This window comes from Nesoenas mayeri (genome assembly GCF_963082525.1).
Source record: "Nesoenas mayeri genome assembly, chromosome: 4".
NCBI lineage: Eukaryota > Metazoa > Chordata > Aves > Columbiformes > Columbidae > Nesoenas > Nesoenas mayeri.
The window spans coordinates 19,804,983-19,828,369 of record NC_137540.1 but is presented as its reverse complement, the minus strand read 5'-3'; the positions used below and the strand labels follow the sequence as shown (position 1 = coordinate 19,828,369).

Below are 23,387 nucleotides of genomic sequence, written 5' to 3'. Positions count from 1 at the left end.
GTCCTTGTTACATTCTCGTAGTTTTTTTTTTTTTCTCATAGGCTGTTATTGTTCTAGATGAACATCCTGACTTCTTACCAATAGCATAAGAAATAAGTCATCTAAGTCATAAGTCATGATCTTTTGAGGTCCCTTCCAATCCCAAACATACTGTGATACTGTGATATGGAGGTGTTTGTGGATGGTTTGGGGTTTTGTTTTGGTTTTTGTTGGCTGGTTTTGGTTTGGGCTTTTGGGATTTGCTTCTGAATGAAATTGTACAATTCCGCTGCTAGATGTGGCTTTTTTTAGCATTGGAAATTACAAAAGCACATAAGCCATGACATTCATGTAAAATGAGTTCACGTTTTGAAATGCTTACTAGAACTAGGTAGAGAAAGATTTGTGTGTTTTATTTAGTGGGATATCATGTTGCTTCTAATTTTTGTTTAAAGCACCCATCTGCAAGATGGCTGAGTTTGAGCCGCTCCTGTAAGAATCACATTGGATGCAGAGGGTCTGCAGTCGCTTATACAGAATTTATTGTGAGTTGGGAGATGCTCTGTGAATACAACATTATTTCACATATAGGCTGTTTTTTGTTGCATACATCTTTTTCACTTTTAGATATGAGTTGTGGAAAGGGAAACCTCTAAACATTATGTTTTCTAGAACTACCACCATCCTATCAGCATATTAGAATGCTGTTCTATTCAGGGCACTATATCACAGCATGTCCTCAAGCTGAAGAGATTACCATATTTTTACATGCTTAACTACCATTCATATAATTCATCTTGTATTAAAATGCTTTTCTTTTATAAATAATTATTCCCTGTGTCAAGGGAAAATATTCTACTGAGTGTGGGGGAAGAGGTGAGGAGAAATTGTAGGCTGGTCTCTACTTCGATGAAGTAAAGATCAACACCACTCTGCTAAAGCCTGTATTTGCCAAGCTTTACTGTATCACTTGTGCTTGAGTGAAACTAGTGCTGTTGCTGTGTGGTTGATGAATTAAAATTATTTTGGTACTTAAGGCTGCTAGGATGTTTTTGGAAGCATAGCTTATGTGCTGTTTATTAAGTAGGTAGATTCACCAACTTGTTTTCAAAAGTCCTTCTCAAAAAGTTGTGATATCTGTAATCAGCCATTAAAAATTATGCAAATTTACATCATCTATGGCAAGATATGTTCCTTTATTTTTTTTTTGTTAGACAGAAATTAACTCTGTGTCATCTAATCTACATGACATAAAAGCATCCCTGCTAAAATGTGCATGTGCCTTTTTTATCCTCTATTCTTATTGTATGCTCACTTTCTAGTGAATTTCTAACATTAATTTTGATCTGTCTGAGGATTGCTAATGTTTTAAAATACAGGTATCTTCTGTAAGCCAGTTTGATCTAGGCTTGGAGCAGAACTACACCTCCCCAAACCAACTCGACTTTTAATGAGTTGACTGATTCTGGAAGAAGACTAACTAAGGGTGATAACTGACAGAATGTTTTTTGAAACTGGAGTTTCTGTTCAGTGGCATCGAAATACATGCCTTTTTGAAATTTCTGATTCTCATTCCGACTGTCAATTTGTATATATTCTGAGAGATAATACTGACTTTAAATCCCTGAGTCCTACAGTATTTTGTGTCATTTGCTGAGGCAGGAGAGGGTGAGTCAGCAAGGGCTGTTGTCTGAGCAGAGCTCAGCTAGAAGCAACAAAGGGTGCAATACTGAAAAATGATCCTGTGCATCACAAATGAAGGAGCAGCGTGTGAAATATGAAAGCAAGGAGGGGAAAAGCTGTCACCGAAGTTTGTGCTGTAGCTTTCCTGTCTCCTGGTTGTGGCAATTTCATTTAATAAGCTGTGGTGTTGTGGCTGACATTTGGATACCTCGCAGAAAATGTATCTGGTGGGCTAGAGTGGAGATGGCTTGGCTTAGAAACATCAGAAAAGATCACAGGGAGAGTGTGTCTGCTTTCTTACTTGGGGCAATTTTGGGGTTGTCTAAGGGCCTATGGGGTAGGTAGCCTTGTATTAGACAAGCAGACATGATGGAGGAGACAAACACATTTTCAGGAGCACAAGCTTTCCTGAGTTCCTGAGGAAGACTTCATGTGCCAAAAAAAGTCATGTACATTTTATATGGAAGTGAATATGAATAAAATTTCAGTGATAAAACAATGAAATACTATTAACGTAAAATTGTCTTTCTTACTGCTTCGTATTGAGAAGTAAAGGAGCTGTGTAGCATCTGCTTTTTGTCTTGTCTTGTAGGTGCAAAATGATGTTTAGGTTGCTGAAGAGGTGAAGTAGGCCCATAGCAATACCTGCTTCTTGACTTTAAAGCAGAAACTAATTTAGATTGTGAAAGAGATGAGACATCTATCTTGAAATCAATTCTGAAGCCAGCAGTGTATTTATTTAATAAATAAATAAAACCCCTTTCAGTTTCTCATCTCAGAAGAGAGAGAGGTTGTGCAAAGGTCAGATTGTTTGTTTAAAACTGGCTGACAAGTAAGTTATTTGTTTGGGTATTTATATATTTAGGAACTTAATTCAGGTTATGCAAGTTTAACTGTTTTAGTCCAAATGCTTTCTCAAATGAAAAAATTTGTGCATCTTTTCTTTGTAGATAGTTTTAGAAATGTTTGTATTTGGATAGTAAGGGATGTTTATATTTGGATAGCTGGGAATGTTGATTTTCCCAGGAGCTTCCAGAGGTTCCTGTGAGAAAATTCTGTGTCCCCTCAAGCATGGATTGTTAGCAACAGAGACAGAGCAAGTGGGAGCCCTGGACGCAAGAGTCAGTTGCATGACAACACTGCAGTTCTACAGGTTGGAAGGGCCATTACCTTGGGAAGTACAGCTAAAAGCATGCTAAGGTGAACTTTTATTAATAGATAGATCCTATCTACTAAGAAAAAGAACACAGAGTTCATAGCAGGCCTGAAAAAAAAATTTATGTGCTCCCTCTCATCTGTCTAACCTCTATTTATGCCTTCTACCACAGTAAATCTGATGAGCGACTTTACCCAGAGTTCCCCAAACCAGAAGTGAATTACTATCTGTTAGATAACACCACCGCCAGACCTTAGCCTTTGCTGTTTTTCAAACATTATCACAAGCTGTCGTAAGAACAAAAGAAAAATCCTTATTGATAGATCTTATTTTCCCTGCTTTTCTGGAAATATGTGTAAGAGTTCTTCAACTTCCCCTTATTAGTGAAAAATTTGGTGTGCGCACCTGATCTCCTAAGGTAACAGAGGTTGCCAGCTGAGACAACTTTTCTCCCACGGAGCTGCTTCAAAGCACTCGCTCTGTAATAATAGAAATGGGATGAAAAACAGTCTCCAAGTACATGACCCTGTATTTTTTTACAGATGTGAACTTTTGGGATAAACTAAGATTTTATATTGGAAACAAATTATATGAAAGACAATGCAGGTAAATTAATTGACCAAAGTGTGACTGAGAAGAGGATCTAATGCAGTGGAGAGAAGACAATAGGATTCACAGATTAATCCAGGGAACTATATTCAATATACACTAGTTAGGCCTTTTCTGGAAAGCTGTCAGTAATGTCATCATTTGTGTTCAAGAGACATGAATTAGGAAAGGAACAGATAGGATGATCTGGGGAATAGAAAACCTATTGTGTGACAGTGTACTGGAAAAGTTTGGCTTATTGTCCTAACAAAATGGAGTATGAGAGAGCATATGATTTCTTTCTTATGAATACATCAGGAGACCAGTATGAGGAATAGAAAATAATTACTTAGCTAAAAGACCATGTTGGCAGAAGAGCAAATGAGTATGAAGTCTCCATGAATAATGCTGGGCTGAAAATTAGAAAATGACTCTGAACTATTATATCAATCACTTTTTTTTGAATGTCCTTCCAGTCAGAAGAGTGGGAGAAAAAATTCAAATTATTTCAAGATCGAGTTAAAAAAATGTGTGAAGAGAGTTTTATTATTTAGTGTCTCACTGTAAGATATTGAAACAAATGATCTGGAGGTTCTTACAGCCCTGTGTTGCTAATACTTCTTTTTATTAAAATATCAAGCTCTTGGTTGCTTTTCAAACTTTTATGACCGCTTTTCGGGGGAGCAGGGTTAGTCAGAAAGTATGTACTCGACACATATATCTTAATATGGTAGAACCGAAGCAGCTTTCTCTGCTTCTCTCAGTGTATCCTACGGGTGCCTAGAATACTGACTCATGGGCACTGCTTGTAAACATGAAACAGATTTTAGGAAAGCAATTTTATTTGTTTCAAGTCTTTGCAAAAGTTCTTTGTGGTGGTGATACCGCTGCAACTGTTTGTAGCAGTAACTGCAGGGAAGATCCGCTGCTGGAATTCCCTGGGGTAGGACACCCGGTGGGAAATGAAGAAGGTCAAGACTGAGCACAACTGATCTGAAGTGTTCACTTTAAAATGTAAAAACTCAAGTTAAAACATGTTTAAACCTTAAAACTAGTGTGTGTGTGTCTGAGACAAAATATTTAACTTTCTTTTCGGGTAATGTTATGACAATTTTCTGCTTCTATGGGAGAGGATAGATGGTTAGTGCTGTACCTCATGTAAAAATAGCTCATTCAAAATACTGAATGTAAAGCCCCCAGCAGGCAATGTGTTCAGGTGTTGGCAGAGGGACATCATCAGCTTCCAAAGGGAACGTAGGTGGAGCGTGTCTCCTGGGGGCATGACTCCTTCAGCGGGTTTTCAATTCTGAGTTCTCGCTTTCAGCTTCTCCCATGAGTCAGAAGGCCCAAGGATATTTTGTAGAGAGTATTGAAAGGTCCAGACTTGTTGAAGGCAGCGAGATATTATTTTATTTCCTGTGTTTAATATGTGTATCACCTTCTGCCATTTAAGTAAATGTTGCAATCTGCTGGGAATGTTGGAGATACCTATGCTAGATGCAAATATAAACTTTGTTTCTTGTAAGTAACTGGCTCATCAGTGTAAATGGTGTCATGTTTAATTTATAATAAGATTGTGAAGAATTTAATATGATTTTTATGGCAGTACATACAAATCATGAAATGCAGATTTTAGCATGCTCAAAAATAGACTGTTTATTCAGTAAAGAAAAAATAGGAATTTCCATTCAGCGTGTTCAAGATATTCAGAGTCATAGTGAAATTTTCAGGCAAGTTTTGTTGCAAAAGATTGTGTTCTAGTAATTTTATATTGCTGTCTAACTCATCATCTAATTGGTCCAGCAATATTTGCCTTAATTTATGTCGTGCATCACATACTGAAGCGAGACCAACTGGCTGTTTGTTGGACAACTGTATAGGCTTTTCACCACCCTTGGCTTGTATCCTCTCAAGCATCTCCTGAAATAAGTGGTTAGAATACAAGTTCTTTCCTTGGCCTCTCTAGCACTTTTTTTTGACACAGGTTCTCCAGTACTTATATGGAAATTAGATTTTTTTTTTTTTTCTTTTTTTTCCCCCTCTATCTAGCTGCCTCAGGCCCTGTGAGCAGTGCTGGATACTTTCATTCTAGGAAGGCATTATTCCCTGAAATTGCAGCTTGAGCACTTGGGTTATATTCTGCTGGTGGGGGACCAAGGTGCTCAAACAGACAGGCTGAGAGATTGCCAGATCAGTCATATTTTGCTCAAGCAATATGCACATGTAGATGGGGCCGGGGGACACAAAAAGTGTGAGAGAAAAGCCTATATATGCATTTCTACATGTTATTTTCGTAATTGTTCTGGAGTGAGTATTCTTTGGGATGTAATTTGTCAGAAAATGGGTTTCCCTGGCTGCATTTTTTAGTTTGTGGAGTCTGGCTTGGTGATGTTTGGATAGTGGAACCAGCCTGAGGTTTTCAGATTTGAGCAAGTAACAGTTCCCTGTTGGCTGGCCTATATAAAAGAATAGCCAAAAAAGCTTAGGAATGCTCCATCAGTAGCTTGCTGACAGAAGCTAGAATTTGTCTTCTGTGACTTCTATATTTCAGGCAGGGAAGCACAGGCATTGCAAGCACTTTGAATGGGATTTTTACTCTTCAGATTTTTCAGGTTTTTCCCAGTATGTAACTGACTTTAAAGGAGTGATTCCTAGAAATTATGGTGGGGGTGGGAAAAGTAGCTGACCTACTGCCTGATTATAATGCCTAAATATTTCAAACTTGATTTTATATTATATAAAATTTATAACTGAGGAAATGCGTGGAGTATTCAGTACCTATATAAAACTACAGAAGGTTTCTTCATGTGGTTCTGTTTTATTTGGAAGAACTGAGAGATGGAGGAAAGGGACTGCTTGTAGCAAAATAATGAAATAACAGGCATTGTAATGCAAGCAAATTTGTGACTTTTTTAAAAAAAATCAAAAGGTTGACCAACAAGCAACCAACCAACCAACCCTCCATGGGATGCTGCCTCTGTCAATCGGCAGTTGTCTCTGAGAGGGGAACTCTGGGCAGGTGGGTGCTGTGTCTCTTCTCTGTCATGGCTAGATGCGCAGAGCTGGGAACGGATAGTGTTTCAAACCCCTGCACTGCTTCAACCATCACTCGTAGGTGTTTGTTCAGGGATGCAAACTGTGTGCACTGAAACCGCAGTGCAGAGGGCAGCTTTTGCTAGCAGCTGTTTGCAAAGAGGGGAGAGATCTCATCATGCAAAACAAGGATGCTTTGCAGCATAGGTCTGCATTACCTCTTGGCCGAGAGTTAACTGGGTGTAGCAGTTCATGGCTTTTTATTCTCCCTGAAAAACAACGTGCTGCAGCAACTTATACTGGCAGAGTATTTGTACCCCAAGTCACAATAAAAAGCAAATTAATTGCTAGTAGCAGAAGAGCATCTATTTTTAATGATGCTAAGACTGAAACGTTAATTATCTCTAATTTATAAAGACCATTTTTCTTTGTCACTTCTACTTTGTTCACATAACCTTACAGTCGACAGATCTTTCTCAGTGGAAATAAAAAAGATGTTTCAAATAGGTTAAAAAAATTGAATGTAGCACTCATGCTAGATACTCACGTACTATGTTAACAAGGTAAATAAACAGTTTCCTCCTTCAGTTTTTTTCATTATACACACTGAAAACATATTAAGGATTATTTAGATTTATGTGGGTAGATTTGTCAGCTTTTTCATATTCCCACGGATTCCAAGAGATAAATCAAACCTTGGGACTTTACCTTCAAAGATGAGTTATCATTTGAATAGCTATGGAAGAGGATAGACCTAGAAATAGCGAAGTTGTTAAAACTGTGTTTCAAATGTGTGTTTTTCAGCTTTGTGCATTTCAGTTTTGGAGCATACTGGGGAAGAAGCTGTGTATGTGATCTTAGTGCTTTGTGGGGGAAAGAGTATTAACAAGAGCTGCCTTTTTTCCTCCCAGCACATCTCCCCTTACAGTCGGTTCTTAGTTGTTTGTGGTGATTTGCAGAGCAAGTGTCAGCAGCAGCCGTGCGGAGCCGGGCCCTGCACCCAGGCTGCAGCTCCTCCTGCCATCTCAGCTGCTGAGGGCCATTGCAGGAGTACAGTCGGTGCCATAATAAGCCTTGGTGGATCTGATCTGATTCTCTGTACCGTGTCCTAAAGCACTCATAGTGTACAGATTTTTCGGTCACTTGGTCTATTCCAGCCTCCATTTGGATGTTGCAGGGGTGGTGTGTTTGTTGTGATGTGGTCATTACCGATTGTTCCTAAGTCATCTGTTATTTCTGAACTGTGGATTTTGGTTTTTGAAGGCAATTCTGATCATATGCCCAAGCTCTCGAAATACACAAACAAAACCATATTCATGATCAAATACTGAAGGCTTTTGTGTTTTGCAGCTACATAAGCTGTTAAATTCTGTTAACCTCAGACATTGCTGGGGGATCTCCTAATGCTAATCTTGCATCATGTGTTGGGACATGAGGTACACTTCCCCATCTTCAGAAAACACACGAAGATACAGCCTACCAGGCAAGAGAAAGATATTCAGTTGCAGAGAATTTGAGAAGGAAAGTAGTTTGAGAGACTCTTAGAGACTGAGAAATTTGTATTTTCTCTTATCCACATCTTATTTTTTGGGAAGTGTGCCTGGAGCTAGTACATAGTGCCAATGCTGCACAAGTAAATGATTCTGACTCCACACTCTGCAAGAGAGTCACAATCAAATATTGTCTATAAAAAGTATCCAACCATATGCAGATGTGCCTGCCCTTCTACTTGACCCTTTCAGATAAATACATAGCTGAAACTGTCACTTGGTATACAGCAAATAATAAGGGCAAACATATAGTAGGGAAAGTCCTACTTTCAATACAATAGGTGGTATAGAAATACATGTATACAATATTTTATATTTTTTATTTTATTAATATATTGTGTAATAAATGTAGTGTATGTAAGGCCAATGCAAAAGCATTACAGTAAGGTGATATAGCTTATATTCTCCTTACTTGTTTCTGTCTCTATTTTTAACATTTGTCCATCTCTCTGCATAGCAACTTTTCCATTGGAACTGTAAACCCGGCAATGCCACATACACACCTTTTGGGAAAGATTTTTCTTTTCTGCTTTATATGGACTCTTAGAAATAATTATGCAATAAAGTCTGGGAAAAGGCTGTATTAGCATTATGTCTTCTATCTAATAAGCAGCTATCCAACAAAGTATTGATGAAAGTGTTTTACTTTGCTGACTACATTATGTTGATTGAACTATTTAGCAAATTGTTAATCTATATGATGAAAATAAATACCTGGTAAATGTCCTGTGCCTCATCAATATAGTCTTCTAAAAATTAATTTGCTGCATGTGGTGGAATGGGATTTATCCTATAAAATCTGATCAATATTGTTGCAGAACCTAGTAACAATTTCAGCATTTTCAGCTGATCCAGCACATATACATGAAGCTACAAGTTATTTGACTGAAAAGTTATAAGAAATGTGCTCACTGACTCTGAGGGGTGGTGAAGAGTGGGGTGGGGGGGGGCAGACTGTTCGTACTGTCTATGGGGTTCTGGGGTTGTTAGCAGAGCTCAGTGCACATAAGGGGCTGGAGGAGAAAGAAGGGTGCAGATGGTCACTGTCCCAGAGCACCTTCAGGTAACATGAAGGTAAAATTGTCTGCACATATTGTGTTCTTGTACCACTGCCAGATTTATACTGAGAGAATAACATGATGAATACCATCCAGGAAGGTACTGTTTTGAAAGAGTACAAGTCAATTTTTCAAGAACATAAGTCAACCTTTTAGTGACTGCTTTTAGGAATATCTCTTATCCTGTGCTTTACCTTGCTGTGGTGTGTACCTGGTTACTGTGGGATGCCGTGAGCAATATAACAGTGGTGACAGAATAGCGCATTTCAGCAGCCAACAGCAGTAAGTACTGGGAAGTCACTGGAAGCCACTGGTGATCTGATGAGGTAAATCTAGGGTAACTGAGAAAAAGGTATAACATGATTTCTTTGTAAAACTTAACTGCCTTCTAAACGTGGCCTTTAATAATAAACTGAAATGCAAAGACTTTAATTAAGGGCAGGTGCAAAAGTTTCAGTAATGATAATGATTCTGTCTTCTGAACTTTGACAGTGTGTGTGGATGTGGCTTAGACTGCCATGAATGACTGAAAGAAATATTCTTTTTAATCATATAAAGCTGCCTTATATGAAAGGACAGTTAATTAAAGCTGAATTTAACATTTATGCCTAGAGCAATTTAACACTTAGATGTGTCTGCGATAAATGCTCTAGAAAGTATAAGGATAGCTACTCATTGCATGTGGTTCTATATGAGATTTAAAGAAAAGAAAAAGTAAAATGAGTGTCTACTCTAGTGCACTGGTGTTCTTCCAGGTACAACAAGCTGTAGCATAGAAAAGATAGCTACATTATTTTACAAACTAAATAACTAGAATGAAAACTTGCCACATTTTCCATTTGACCTAGCTTACAAGCTGTATTTCATTTAACTTTTTTTTGTCTTTTCATATATCTCTTATCTGTGTTAATCCAGGGAAGTTCAGTCTTATCCCAAGTCCAAATAAACTCACCATTCACAGGTTTGTGTTTTTTCTTGGGGAAATGTAGAAAAAATCATGAGAACCGAAATTATAATGGAATAGTGGATGCTTGAGATCAAAACCTGCCTTTTTGCATGTATTTATATTTTGCAGTAGTTTTAGAATACTCTTGGGACCATTAGGGAAAAGTTTGGTTTATGACAAGGTCTTTAAAAGCACAGCAGTTTGTTTAATCACGTAACGTACTGGGAGAATATTTGATGTTACCAATCCCTTATGTTTCTCTTTTTTTGTTTGTTTTTTCCCCTTTCATTTTGTGGATTGGGACTAGAGCTGAGTTGTTTCTTATGTTTTATATTTGGTTGCAAACTGTGTTTGTAATGATGCTTACCTGGGCCTATGTTGGCATCTTTGAGTGGGACTCTGATAATTGTAGTATTATGAGAATTTAAGTATGTTTGGGAACTCAACCAACAGACAACATGAAAGGGACCAGACTCTAGCTCCCGTGTATGTATTTGTATACACATACACAACTTTTCTTTTTAATGAATATTTTAAAACTGTTTCTCAAAAAAAAAAAAAAAAAAAAAAAAAAAAGCTCAGGCTTGGATCAAAAAAGCCAGTTTCTTTTCAAAAAGAATATATTTCAGAGAGGAGAGGTGCAATCTAATGCTAGTCCCACCAAATGCAGTATTTATGTATATTTGGCTGTATGACTACTGGTTCTAAAGTGATTAAAACCAAACCAAACAAAGCAACCATGTAGCTGAACTAAAATATATTTTAGAACTGAAAACTGAAGGTTGTGGATACTTTTTCTAGTTCTTTCATTGTGACACTAGAGAGATAGGAACTGCAAACAAGCAACAAATTTCTTCCTATTCAGCTCCATTTGGAATTATGAAATTTGGTTTTGTTACATGGAAGGCTCATTCTGTAGGTTTGTCAGGTTTTGACATCCCTTTCCACTTCTCTGCTGGGTCAGAAAAACCAGAAATAAGTTGTCTCGAACTGAGGTTTCACCCAGCAAAAGAAGGAATGAATATTCTGTGATTAAGTGATTGATTTCAATAAGCAAACGAGATACTTGGGCTTCCTCTTGATTTAAAGCACACCTTAGTGTCAGGCAAAAAAAATTTCATGTTTTAAAATATTTGCTGAACTATTTCTGGATTACAAATATTCCTTCCTATAAATCAGTGATGAAGAAGGTGGGTAATTGTTTATTATTATTATTATTATTATTTTGAAGCTAGCATATAGAACAGCTTTTTAGCATCTTAAAAGGGCATAGAATTTTTGGCCTGACATAGACACCTCATCTTTTCTTTTAAGAAACAAACCTGCTCTAGGATATTTCCCCTGTTTCCTCACCCCCAAAAGGGTAAGACAAATATCACCAATGAGGAGACATCAGTAATTTTATTTTCATTTATGACTTGAAATATTTACAAGTAAATTCTAGATACTAATTTTGTGTTGAAAATTTTGTACTAGTGTTTTGTAGAAAGCCCAGTACCTCGTAGTTGCTAATGTTATATTTATGGAAAAAATACAAATGCAAAATTGCATCCAAATGAGGTCTCCCAGAGATTTCTAAACTATGCTGGCCTTCATTAAATTTAATATAGCATTTCTTTATTATCTTCAGGCTTTTGTGGAAAATGTTCTCACGGTAGAGAATCAAGAGGTAAGAGAACCGACTGAGGTTCTATGTTGTCACATCTGTGGCAGATTTTTGGTTGGCCCTTTCTAGTAATGTGTTTAGGATAACAAACTAGTAAAATTATCTTTGTTTTAAAGGAGGGGTTTCTCTTCTATAGTAAGTTGCAGCTAGAATAAAAGACTTGAAGGACACATTTGAGAGCATGGGATAAAATGAGTCTTTTGCTGACAGATTTGCAAAATGAATTTGAGTTTTACTTTGTAATAAAGCCAGAAGTTTTTCTTTGGGAGGGCCCTTGTGGTAACTGGATATCTGTGATTTAGGCTAGGTAATCGAACAGATGCGAATGCTCAGTACATGCCTCCCTCGTGTGTTGCTGAAGCTGGCATCTTTTTACCAGCAAGCTCATCCAATGGGTTGTTTTGGCTCAGGCAGGCCATATTAGAGGAGTGTTACAGAGATTTTCTTATGCTTTTTCTATTGCATTTTTACTGTTTAATTAGTTCTCTGTTCTCAATCACCCATCAACAATAAAACTACATAGACACTAAACACACACACACAACCTGTACTGTATGTTGGGAACCACAGAAGTAAGGAAATCAGGTTGTCCTGTATTACTTCTTGTGAAATGGAAGTAGTTGTGTACAGTGGCAGCTCTGCAGAAAATGCAGGGACAACTGGAGGTACTGTGTGTGGAGGATACGGAGACTTTCCTTCTTTAGATGTCTTACAAGTATCTGTAACCTCAAAGATGCTTAGAAAGTGGTAGGAGGAGACAGGGTCAGGCATTGTGTGAGACTGGTGATCAGGATGTCTGTTGCATATCAGCCTGCAAAGGCAAGTACTTACTTGGTGAAAATACTTTTTAGTGTAGTACATTATTTCATGTCTGTTTGAAAATTTTGGTTCCAGATAACCAAAGATAAGTCAGATAGGTGAGGAATTCTGACAAGCTAGAGCCAAGCAATCTGATTTTAATGAAGGAGCAACTGAGCACAGCCTTTGTGCCTTTAGAGGATGAGGAAAATTCAGAATGGTAAATGGGTACTGGTGAGACGCGTTTTCCACAGGAACCAGAAGATACTGCACTTAAATCATTAATTGTTATTAAATTATATATATATATATACACACACATGCACACATATACCTCCCATTAAATTAATCTCTAAAGTGTAGAAGGTATGAGGAAAAGATGTATGAGTACTACTCCTCCTTACTTAAATTACAAAAGTAATGTTTGGTTTGCCGTTCTTTTTTCCTTTGTCTCACAGGTCCGCACCAGCGTCCTACCTGATCACAAGGAGCCAAGAGCAGATGTTGGAGTAAGTTAATTTTTTTCATGAATTGATTTTTTTGTTTGTTTTTCTTCACCTCATCAGCAGACACAGACACCTAATGAAGAGAAATGGTGTTCTGCCTAACTGCTAAACAGGAGCTGGCAAGAAGTTGGGTTAAATTAATAAAAAAACCAAGGCAGGAGTAACAGTCTCTGTGATTTATGTTATCCCTTGCACATATTTCCTGAGAATCCTTTTTAACTGATATTATCCTGAGGCAAGCACAATTATCTAGACTTCATGCTACTGCCATACAAGCGATCTGGATGAGACTGAGAGCTTGGAATCAGGTTGCCTCAGTGAGCCTGTCCTGTCATCTGCTGGTTTTCATGTGCCAACTATAAAAGCTTCTGCTGTAGGACCTGCCTTTGAGTTGGCTTTAAGAAATTACTCTGGTGACGTGTGGAGGACTCGTTTTCCTGTGTAGGTCTGGAGGACTTTTGGCAAAGGTACAGGGATGTAATTTCTAGGGCTGAGAAGGCTAGAACCACCCAGATAACATGAAGACCTTATGGGAGTGGGAAACATTGGTCCTGCTAGAGCTGAATAAAAGACCAAACGCCCTCTGGAACAGGTATCAGACCTTTATCTGCAAACATTTAAAATAACTGTGGTTTTAATTTTTTTAGCCTAAGCTGTTGACTTTCCTGCATTAGCAGGGCTCCCTTGACACAGTTTTCAGGACTTTAGCTAGTGTTTGAAAAATCTGTAGCTTGGCAGCAAATTCAATCTTAGTAAAATAATCAATGTGTTTCAGCTTTTCATATAGCTATTATAGAGACTTTTGGCTAACTGAGATGATTCATCAGATTGCTCTAAGATACGTATCTTAAGATTTATAGTCATAAGTATCCCACAAGCAACATTACAAAGGAACATTACTCTGTAATGAGCATTACAGCAGCAGTTCTGTTTAAAGCCAACTTTTCAAGCCTCTCCAAGTCACATGTGCAAAGTTAGATTGGTTTGTAGACTGCCAGTTCAGGCCCCAGGGTAGACTATTTGTGTTTAAATCAGTTTGGAAAAAGTATTCTTCAATATTATTTGCAATTAGACCCCTTGAACATTAGCATAACTCTCTTCATTTGGGTCATGGCATCATTCAGAATTTTATTTAACTTTGCAAATAACTCCTAATTGCGTTGTCAGGCAATTAAAGTTTTAGTCTAAATAAGCACAAAAATATGAAACAGACAAATAAGTGGAATTTTTTAAGCCCATAGAATTATTCACTTTTAATTTCATGACCCTAGAAAACTAGATATTACACTATGGATAGTGGGTACAGTGACCAAAGCTCTTAGATTGTATAAGAAAGCAGTGTAATTGCTTCTTAGCCCTTATCATATGAGTACTCTGAATTAAATGGGTTTTTAGTTCTATTGTGCTACAGAAAGAAGCTCCAAGTGACCCAACCTCTATCAGTTTCATTTCAAATATCTCGCATTCCAGATGGTAACATTGCAAATACAAGCACTCAAGTGCCATGGATTGCCAGAATAAAGGCTGCTATATAGGCACTGTGCTGCAAAATGTGTTCATATTGTATTAAGAAGGATATGCTTTTGTAAGAAGATAACTAATCTGAGCTAATCATAGAGATTTAGTGAAGAAACACTGACATGTTGAGTGATCTAAAGGAAGACAGAACTATCTGTGTGCGCATCACCATATGTCACACCTGGACATAGACCATGTAAAAGCATATGTTTCATTTTGACAGTGAAAACTAATCATGACCTTTGCTTGTACAGCTGTGGTATTTTTCGCTATGTATTTCCTATATTCTTTTTTTTCTTCCTTATTTCCTGTTGAGCACTTCCTAAATCCACTGTTTGCCCAGCATTCCCTAGACTCTCAGCTTGTGTCTTTTTCCCTTTGCTGCTCAAGTGCCAACCAAAGCACAGGAAATCTAAACTTGTGTCATTGATAGGAACAAGCCGTAACTGGTGACTTAATTCACCAAACTGGAAACTGTTTTCAGTGCTTGCCTAAATTGAGAATTGTGATTTGAACTGTGCCTTTTATAGTCAAGAAAACCTATCTTATTGTAGGGCTTTATTGTTAGCATTTTGATATTCAACATTCATCTGACATTCCTGAAAGAAAGCAGGCTGCAGAGTTCTTGTACCAGAGGAAGTTACACCTCTCAGTAGCAATAAATTATCTTCTTGTTTTTCCTTGAAGGGGAAAGTTGCTCTCTGCATGCAACCTGTGTTGACTCGGAGCAGCTAGGTTCTTTTTGAATTTGTGTATCTCAAGTTCATATATAATTTACCATGGAATTTTACTTTGCTACTCCAACAGTAGTGTAAAACTAGTATAATATACTTATTTTTTCTTTTTTTTTTCAAAAATTCAACATAATCATATTATCTCACTATAATTTATTCAGAGCAAGTGGTATTGAGTTGTATATTTGAAAGATAAATGGACACAAGGTGGATGTAGACTGTTATTTTATTTCCCATTGTTCCCAGGGCAAGAATATTTCTGTTGGCCAAGTTGACCAAAGAAGATTTTAGCTATGTGCAGTGACTTAGGAGCAGCGAGCAAAAAATAACTAAAAAGGAAGAGCAGATGAATTTATTTTCCTCTTTGCACTGTTTTCTTGATGTTGTGTGAAGGTGATTTTAATAGAAGAAAGATATATTTATGGAGAGTAATTTAACTTTAGACATTCTACTTTCGTTAGCAGATTTCTCTGCACTTTTACTGCAATGGATAGGTCTACCTTACAATAGAAATGAAAACATTTACAAACACTGCCATAAACTAGAGGAATGTAACTTTTCTGTTACTCAACTGGTGCTGAACTCAATGTAAAAATACCTTCTTAGCAAGCACATTCATATTTGGAATACGTAGATGGTAATGCCTAAGGATTGAGGAGAAACTGTAGCAAGAACAACTTTGGTAAAACTCTGAAAACCTGGCATTTCTTGTAATCTAGAAAACAGAAATATGGAAAGAAAAAGATGCAAAATGCATTGTACTAAATGAAATCTTTTCTGTGGTTGTATATTTTACAGCCTATTATTTTGTCAGTTTGTCAGACTGTTCTTAATGAGAGAGGTTCCTGCCTGTAAAATGAGAGTTTACAATTTACTGATAATCATACTACAGATGCATAAAAAATTTCGACTGGATAGTTTGTCCAAGTAGTATACTGGAATGTGATATTTTTCTAGATACCAAAGAGAGAATTCTAAGTGTGAGACCAAAAAAAAGTAACAATGAAAACTTTTCTTTGCTTTATAGCGAAGCTTCCTGGGCTGTACAACTTTTAGAGTAGGAGACTTGGTGAAGTCAAAGGAGCAACAGTTGACCCTCACCCTCAGGTAAGTGTTTTCCTCTCTTGTAAACCATGTTGAATTAATAACCCATGACATTTGATGATTGCTGCTTGACTGTGTTTGAAACTCCATATTACTTCAGATATATTAGGTGTCAGCTTGAAGTTCTTCTGTTTCTACCAAGCATGAAAAAAAAGTCAAAATGAAATACCAATTCTTTAAACTGGAGCTTGCCATGTGTCAGATTAGAAAAAGTTAGTAATTTTTTGGTATGATAACCTATGGAAGAATTGCAGGGAACTTGAAGTAGGGGGTGTTCTTTCAAAGTTCCCTTTAGAAAGGAGCATAAGGTTCTTAGTTTAATTTGATGTGTGTGGTTTGAAGAATTAACACTGTACAGTTTACTGGTTTGGTTACTACGCATATTTAAAGATGGTGGACCTAATGACTTAAGACTTCTCTCACATGAGATCGGTTGCAGTCTCCTAAACTCATTGTTACATGCAGCCAAACTCAAATGACAATGAGGGTGTGATGTGCAACTCTGGTGACACATGTTATGGAGCTGCAGGAGAGTCAGAGCCAGTTTTCAAAAACTAGGGCTGGGCTGAGCAGACATTTCTTATAGCTGTGCACTGAAGGAAAAAACCAAACTGTTTTCACCTGTGATACTGACTTACTTGGCTTAATATGAATCAAGATACAAATGAAATCTTTTTGAAGGGTAGGGGAAACCTTTCAGGCTGTGATTTTCAGTTTAGTCATTAGACTTTATATAGTGCAGAGATTTTGTTGAGCTGATTTTTGCGAGCACAGTGGAGACTTATTTAGGATTATCGGGTAGGTACAGGTAAGCTGCACAGAACAACTGCCCAAACTGACCATGTTTCTACATAGGCAGAATTTTGGGAGGAAATAAGCTGTGACTAGGAAAACTGAGGTACATAATAGAAGATACCCTGGCAGCTTCTGGTATATGTTCTGTCTGGGATATTGTATGTAGATGCTGTAGAAACGTTGCTGTATTACATTCCTTACCTTGTGCACATGAAGCCAGCTTTGATTTGGCTGAAGGTCCAAATTACAACCCATTCAGTGGTGGTGTAGTAATTTCACTGTGTCAAGGGCATTTCATTTCTTTGAAAGGGAAACTTATTGGAATATTTTGGTTTTATTACTGCACCTGCCTTCCTAACAATAGTAGTTGCATATGTGTGTATAGTTAACAAGGCAAACTTAACAATGCCTTGATTTTTATTGTGATTTTCTTTCTGCCAAACACAGACCATGTCATGCCTAACAAGCAGATAACTTTGTTTTCTAACGAAGAAAAATGATCATATAAAATTTCAGCTGACTACTCTATATGGAAATGGCTAAATAAAGAAATTTAGTTTTGTTTGGGACTTTTATTCTTTGGGACAAACTTTGCTTGCCCCTCTGATTGACAGAGTGTAGAGTTTCAGGAAACTTTGAAAAGAATAAATATCTTGTATCTAATCCATCTAATTTGTAAACAAAAAGTTCAGACAGATAACTAACAAGCAATAGATGACAGATTGCCAGGTTAATTTCAGCTGAACCTCTATGACTTTTGAGCTTTGCTTTTAATTAGTATTTTTAGTCTTGCATGTCCGCTTTGTGCAGCTATCATTAGAAGACAGATACACCAATTCAAATTATTTTGCAGATACATTAAATGGTATTTGGGGTTTTTTTGTGTGTGTGTTTGTTTTTGTTGTGGTGTTTTTTTGGTTTTTTTTTTCCTTCAGAAAAAGATATCCTAAGCTTTTAAATGTGTGTTTGTGTTTTTTTTCCCCTTCTTTCCTGATTATGGCTACTCAGCAGCACAAGATCAGTAGAAATCATCCACATTTCTTCAATGGCAGTTTAACCAGAGTAGTTGAGTAATCCAAACCTGCTTTTCTCTGTTTGTCCTATTATATTAGTACCCCTGTGAAGGGTAGGAGATATATAAGGTCATTGTTAGAGTGTGCAATTCTGTTTAGTTCTTGTTGATATACTTTGGATGGGAGTTGACCAGGGAGTGCCTGTGATTTCGAGTTACTTGTTTGTTAGATCTGAAGTAAAGATTTAAGGACCCGGCAATAGCTCTATGCTGTGCTCTGTAAATACTGGAGTAATTTGGTTACTTTTTCACTTTTTTTTTTTTTTTTTTTTTTAGTTACCATGTTACCATTGTCTTTCTGAGGTACAATGTAACAATATAAAAGTATTTTTAAAAGAATGTTCTTGTATTTTTTTTCTCTGTTATTTTGTGGCATACAACTGCAATTCCTTACTGCTGACAAACTGTGCTCTGCTTCTACTCTATCTCCACCATTGCACCATAATATTGATTAGGGACATGAGTTACAAAACTTCTGTAAAATGAGTTTTTAGTTTAATTTTCCATTCTTGCCTATAAAGGTGCCCTAAACTGATAACTGAGTGTTTACTGTAGATGTGTGCACCTATATCTAATCATCAAAACCTGAACAGGTAAATTTACAGAATTGCTTTGGTGCTGCCAGTGTACACAACTGATGTTCACAGAGGAATTTGGCTACTGGAGACTTGGGACTGCAGTTTCCAATACGAAGTTTATAAAACCAGAAGTGCCTTCTGTAGGTTTGTTTCATTTTGCAATGGTAATACAATGCCACTTGCTTTCAATCTCTCTCGTAGGGTTGTGATAATGAACAGATACAAGGGGCTATTGAATAAAACAAAAAACATATTTAATGGCAGAATATTTCTTAATATCGACTATTTATTGTAGTGTATCGAATTAAAAAAAAAATTAAGCATACTTTTTTTCCTATCTTAATAATACTGATTTTTTTCAGTTGACTCACATTTTAAATTCAATTTAGAGTATCCTTTTGTCATGTCTGTATTTTAACAACAGCGTAAAGTGTTTTATTTTCCTTGGTTGAGGTCTATGGTCTTTTGTAAAGGGCTAGCAATTAGTAGTTCCATTAGCCGCTTCCCCTGTGGTGGTAGTTTGCCCTGTTTCCAGGAAGGTCCTCTTTAGCTTGGGTGATTTTGGTATGATTTCCTGTGAGTTACATTTAAGAAGAGCCAGGGAAAAAGATAATAGTGCTCTTTTTATGCTCTTTGTGAAATTAAGGTACATCTGTCTGAGATGCTTCTCTCATGGGTAAGTACAAAAGTGTAAGTAGGCTACTTCAAAATGAAACTGGAATAATATCAATACCCCTTGGATCCTTTGCCTCCTGTTAGCAGGAACTTTAGAGCGATGGAGCTAACAGTACAAAACTAAGAGTGAGAATGGGAGTATGTGAATTATGCAGATTATCTGAGAGAATATGTCTATGGACGTCTGATCATATATTCTACAGACTTTCTTTAAACACGTCTTATATTGTGGTAGCTTTCAAAACTTCCGAACCTTTCAATATTGTGCACGTTTTAATTAATAAATTGGAGGTCAATATGCACCTTTTTTCTTTTTGAGGGAGGGGGTGAAGGGGGGCAGAATTGCTCCTCCTTTATTGTTCTGACTTCTCTACTGGTGGGAATAGCATTCAGACTTCTGTGATTTATTTTTTTTTTCTGAATAAATAGAAGTAATGATCCTTCAGATGCATAGTAGTAGCTGATGCCTTCTTGTTTGTGCAGAAAGCTTTTCCGCTTGTAATAATTGTTTCTTGGTTTTTCTGTGTTGCTTTGACCTCTTGGACAATATTTATCTATCAACATGCTTTTTTAGCTGTCTTATTTGTATTACTGTTAGGCAGGAGCAAACCTATTTCCTTTAAATAAAGGAGATAAACCATAGTTATTTTTAGAAAGTTCAGAAAAATAGTGCCAAGACTCCATTAAAAAGGCCCCTGAACTTCCCTCCCTTTTCAAGCTGTCTCCCAAACACCCTGTAGTTCAGTGGTCCAGAAAACGTAACTACACTTAAACAGGAATTATATCACAATGTTTATCTAACTTGAGAGAATTTGAAAGCAGCATGCTACTTTTTGCAGTCATTTATGTAGTTACAATTTCCTTAGCAAATTATGACTATAAAATACTATATATTTGCTATCTTTCCCTAGTAAAATTCAGTACAAGTCTGCCTACAACTATTTTTGCTTGGACTCCATCCTGAAATTTTCTTGGCTGCTTCATGTCATGTTGTCCACCACAGGAAGCAGGTGAACGGTTCTTGGCTTTGTAAGCCAGGCATATCTCCCATAGAGTTGAGGCGGAACTTGTTTTGACATGAAGCTTAATCAACAGTACACTGAAATCATGAAAACCAAGAAGGAATTAAACAGTGAAATCTTTGACTATTTACCTTTGAATGCAAGAGAATGTTAAGTACCAGTGGACTTGTTTAAAAATTGTATTGCTTGCAATAGGCTCCTCTGTGAATTCATAGAATCATCCAGTGATTTGGGTTTGAAGGGACCTTAGAGATCTTCTAGTTCCAACCTCTCCTGCCATGGGCAGGGGCAGCTTCCACTAGACCAGGTTGCCCAAAGCCCTTTCCAACCTGTCCTTGGACACTTCCAGGGATGGGGCATCTGCAGCTTCTCTGGGCAACTGTTCCAGTACCTCAGCACCCTCATAGGGAAAAATTTCCTCCTTGTGTCTAACACAAGTCTGCCCTGTTTCAGTTTAAAGCCGTTACCCCTTGTCCTATCACTACATGCCCTTGTAAAAAAAGTATCTCTTTGCAGCTTTCTTATAGAGCCATTTTAGGTACTGTGAGGCTGCTATAAGGTCTCCCCGGACCAGAGAGGTGCTGCAGCTCTCTGGTTGTCCTTGTGGTCTTCCTCTGGACTCCCTCCATTTCACAGAAGAAACATTTCCATTTAAGTCAATATTTTTATGCTGGCATATTTCAAAATACATTGCATGAGTGGAGAAAATTATTTTATGACAATTTGTATTTTAGTCTGTACTAGTTGCATTTGTTGTGTATATTGCACTAGAGAAAGGGGTTGCCTGCTAGACTGAAAACCATGCCGTTTGTTTTTCAGGCTGTCACTTTGTCATTTATAATTAACACAGCTATGCAAATACACAGTCTGCCTCTTTTTCTTTGTGTTCTTTAGCGATTTTTTTTTGAAGAAAGGTATGGCCATGGGAACTAATTAGCAGGCCTAAATTTGCATATTCAATGTGCAGCAATGAGACTTGAGAACAGTATTGGAGGCAAATGGCTGCTATTGTCAGTCCATCTAATTCACCTGCTTTTCCACTGCTACCTTGGTACCTTCTTTGTCTCTGGATGCCTGGGTCAACCTATTATCACCAGAAGTGTTTAGGTGGGCAGATGTACCTGCTGCTTGTGATGGTGCTGGCTAGCTCCTTCCTTCATGTTTGAGGGAACTCATACTGTCTTGGTGGTCCTTAAGAACCTGGGATGGTAACAAAATCCATGTGTGTAATGAACTTTAAATTAATATTACAGGCATTAGTAAGTAATTGTGGTTTTAAACCTGAGCAGATTGCATGATGGCTTTGAAAGCCCCTGGGTTTGGCTGTGAGTAGAATGAAAGTGTTGATTTTAACACCAATGGAAGTATCATTGTTAAGTTCAGAACATACTGTTTCACACAGAATCATCTCCCCAAAGTTCATTAGAAGATGAGACCTTGGTGACTTCAACATAGGTGAGTACAAACTGTCACAGGGTTATGGCTGTGATAGGTGGAGCGAGCACTGCAGTATACAGTCATGTTGGAATGAACAGTCAGGAATAGACTGAAACATTGCCAGCTTTACTGCATCCTGTGATCCTGCAATTTAAATCTGGTTTAGAAATCACTCTTCCAACACTTTGTCTCGTTTCCATTGGTCATATTCCAAATGCACATCCTCTATGAACAATTGGTGCTCCTAGTCCCAGGCTGCTGAAAAAACCCCAGCAGTTTTCCAGCTCTGTAAGCCTACTAGATTTTGAGCTATATCTGGACTTCTTCACATTGACACGTCAAAAAAAAAAAATTCCTATTGCTATATTCCCCATCCCACTGTCCCTATGAAGGTTTACCAAGGTGCAATCCTTTGTCCTGTGGGTCTGTCGGATATCTTGTCTCATGACTGTAAGCAATTTGATGCAAGGACAGTCTTCACAGCACCGTGTGAGTGCAGAGTGCACTTTTCAGCTTTATTAAACTACAGCAAATAAGCTGATTCTATCCTAATGCATTATGAAGTATCCTAAAACCAGTTAATTATTTTCCTGATGCTCTGGTGTGAAGTGTATATGCGTATGTTTGCAATCCTGTTTCTGTTATTGCGAAGTACAATAATATAGGTTTTTATCTTACTAAAGAGTGATCCCTGGGCTTTTTTATTGTTTTCCCTACTGCATCATTTCTGTTTCTCACTTTTAATTTTCTTTCAAGCGGAATTTTAATCTCAGGGTGTTGCTTGATAGTTTTAAATGCATTAACTCTGTGGTTTGAAGACTCTCATGCACCAGTGGTATTATAAATACACAGTGTCTGACGCAGCTAATGACGATTTCTCTCTGGACATCTATAGAGCTCTTTGATTTGTGTGCCTGTAGCAGTCAAAAGAAACCTTGTATATTTGCTGTTTTTTTGGTTTTGTGGTGGTTTGTTTTTGTGGGTTTGTTTGTTTGTTTGTTTTGTTTTGTTTAAATTGTGTTTTCATATTTCCATGTGGAAAGATAAGAGCACTGGAAGAAGGAGTACAGCTACCATGCAACAGTCCCACTGCTTGGTTTTATTCTGTTGCTTTACTTTCTCTTGTAGATACTGTATGTTTCAAATTGCAATATTAGATATGCATTAGACCAGAACAAGAGATATTTTGAGAAGAAAATAATTGAAAAAAAAAAAATGTCATGAAGTGAAATTAGATAAATTGTATTTTTAAACACATATGGAGAAAGCGTCCAAATCTGTAGTGCTGCTCATGCAGGTAAGCAGTGCAGTGCTCACTGCCAGACTGATTCCACGTCTGTAGTAACAGCAACGAGGAGGAATATTTAGCGTTCTAAAGAAATGGAGACAAGGATTGAGAAAACATAACTGGCATTTCCATTTTTATTTTGTTTTACTGGAGCAATATGCCTTGTTGGCTTGTACTGGTTCATTTGAAAATTGAGCTCTG

At 37.4% G+C, this 23,387-nt stretch overlaps 1 protein-coding gene across 2 annotated transcripts in view; it reads left to right on the top strand.

The window, feature by feature from the left end:
• INPP4B (inositol polyphosphate-4-phosphatase type II B) overlaps positions 1-23,387 on the top strand; it is a gene marked incomplete at its 3' end in the record, with an annotated part of 269,087 nt that overhangs the window by 139,430 nt on the left and 106,270 nt on the right. The window contains exons 8-9 of one of the 2 annotated variants that reach the window (XM_080343114.1): positions 12,916-12,966; positions 16,243-16,322. In XM_080343114.1, the coding sequence (XP_080199240.1) occupies positions 12,916-12,966; positions 16,243-16,322 (131 nt within the window). The remainder of the gene's footprint in view (positions 1-12,915; positions 12,967-16,242; positions 16,323-23,387) is intronic. The other variant, XM_080343115.1, reaches the window with a different exon arrangement.